The sequence below is a fragment of the Glossina fuscipes genome, unplaced genomic scaffold, assembly GCF_014805625.2.
Source record: "Glossina fuscipes isolate IAEA_lab_2018 unplaced genomic scaffold, Yale_Gfus_2 27, whole genome shotgun sequence".
NCBI lineage: Eukaryota > Metazoa > Arthropoda > Insecta > Diptera > Glossinidae > Glossina > Glossina fuscipes.
In genome coordinates, this window is record NW_023998422.1 from 4,646,559 (window position 1) to 4,648,387 (window position 1,829).

Here is a 1,829-nt window from a genome sequence, read left to right on the forward strand (position 1 = left end):
TTCATATACAAATTGCTTTTGTAAATCAAGAATCTGAACAGTTGTTGTGTCACTACACTAAGTATAGTGACATGGTGTCATATAGTAATGCGAGGAAAATTGTATGGACAAGTAACGTAGGATGGTGAGAAGAGATGACACAATATTATAATAATTTGTACGTCGAGTAAATTCTTTATATTTTCAGGATACAGAATACAAAAAGTAATAGTTTTCGACTATTATCGAACAATTGACCCAACAAAGTTTTCCCGTGCAAAATTCAATTCAATACTCAATCACGCAATAAAGTAAAAAAAAAAAAAAAAAAGAAAAAGAAGAATCGCATAAAACGTGACATAATAATAAACGTAACACAATAAAGTTTTCTTTTTCCTTTTTTTGCGAAACAGAACAATAGAAGAAAATTAAAAGTTAAAAATTATAAAATTTAAAAGTTAATCGTTTGTAAATTCTTCATATATACATACGAGTGTTAAAAGGAAAGGTGACTTTTCAAATTTCGTGGGCTACGTGCGTTCGAGGTTCGAATTTGTTTTGTTATGCTGGTACAGATGGCTATGTTTAATTTGTTTTTGACAGACATAAAGGTTAGACGTGCTTTAGTGTGTGCTTGGCGGCTTTTTGTTATCAAAAAAAAAAAAAAAAAAATGGATTAGAGAAACTCGATTTACTTTTGCGTGTAAGAATTAAGTCAAGTGTTCCAATTCACTTAAAATATTGATTGTATGCTTCATTTGGGTCTACTTTGAGCTAGACAAGTGCTTGTTAGTTCCACAAGCTCTTCATGGATGACGAAGCCCGCTCTAAAATTTTGAAAAAGTGGAGGGAAATTTTATTGGAATCAATTCTAGAGAAGTTGCTGAATATATTGGCATATCAGTGGTATGAGGTGGGGGGATGAAAGATGTGACAACGAAGTTTGTTCAGAAATTGCTAAATTTCGACCCAAAGAACTGTCACATGAACATTGCTCAGGAGCTATTGAATGAATGGCCTCTCAAGGACGGCCCAGATTTGCTAGAAAGTGTTATAAATGCCGATGAAACATTAATATATGTGGTTGTGATGTCGAAACCGAAGCCCGATCATACCAATAGATGAGCCAAGACTGAAAAGGGCACACTTAGCTCGGGCATATGCGAAGGTTTTGCTCACTGTTTTCTTCGATTACACTATCATGAGTGCTTATTAGAAGGTCATACGATCAGTAAGAAAGATTACCTGGAAACTATGCGCAATTTGCATGAAGCAATTTGAAAAAATACCCTAGATTGCGGAATAACAAGTCATGGATACTGTACTACGATAATGTGCCAACTTGCACGTCCTTGCTTGTTCGTAATTTTTTGGCCAAAAACAACATCGTAATCAAGCCTCAGTCATCGTATTCGCCACTTTCGAGCTCCTACGATTGTTTCCTGTTACCTAAACTGAAAAGACCCACGAAAGAACGCAGTTTTGCCACGACTAAGCGGATAAAGACTGCATTCGTGGAGGAGCTTGAGGTAATATCAAAAGTCGTATATCAGACGTGCTTTGTGTGTTATGTGTAAGTTCCATTACTTTGAAAGGGTTAAAGTAGATATCGATGGATAAATAAATATTTTTCGGGAAAAATAAAAGGACACCTCTTTTCATGACCGCACCTCGTATGTACAAAGGATAGAAAAGTTTTGTTGTGTCACGATTTGCTATATATTTCGTTGAAGCCTAAGACAAGAATGAAACGACGAGATAGATGTGTGTGTAGATGTATAAAGTAAGGGAAAACATCGTAATATTAAACTTTATTATGGCACACCTTTGATTTTTTTTTTTTTTTTTTT

At 34.8% G+C, this 1,829-nt stretch overlaps 1 protein-coding gene across 1 annotated transcript in view; it reads right to left on the minus strand.

Moving 5' to 3' along the window:
• Positions 1–768: 768 nt before the first annotated feature.
• Positions 769–1,829, minus strand: part of LOC119635806 (myb-like protein I) — an 8,734-nt gene continuing 7,673 nt past the window's right edge. The window contains exon 3 of the mRNA XM_038030812.1: positions 769–806. Within this exon, the coding sequence (XP_037886740.1) occupies positions 769–806 (38 nt within the window). The remainder of the gene's footprint in view (positions 807–1,829) is intronic.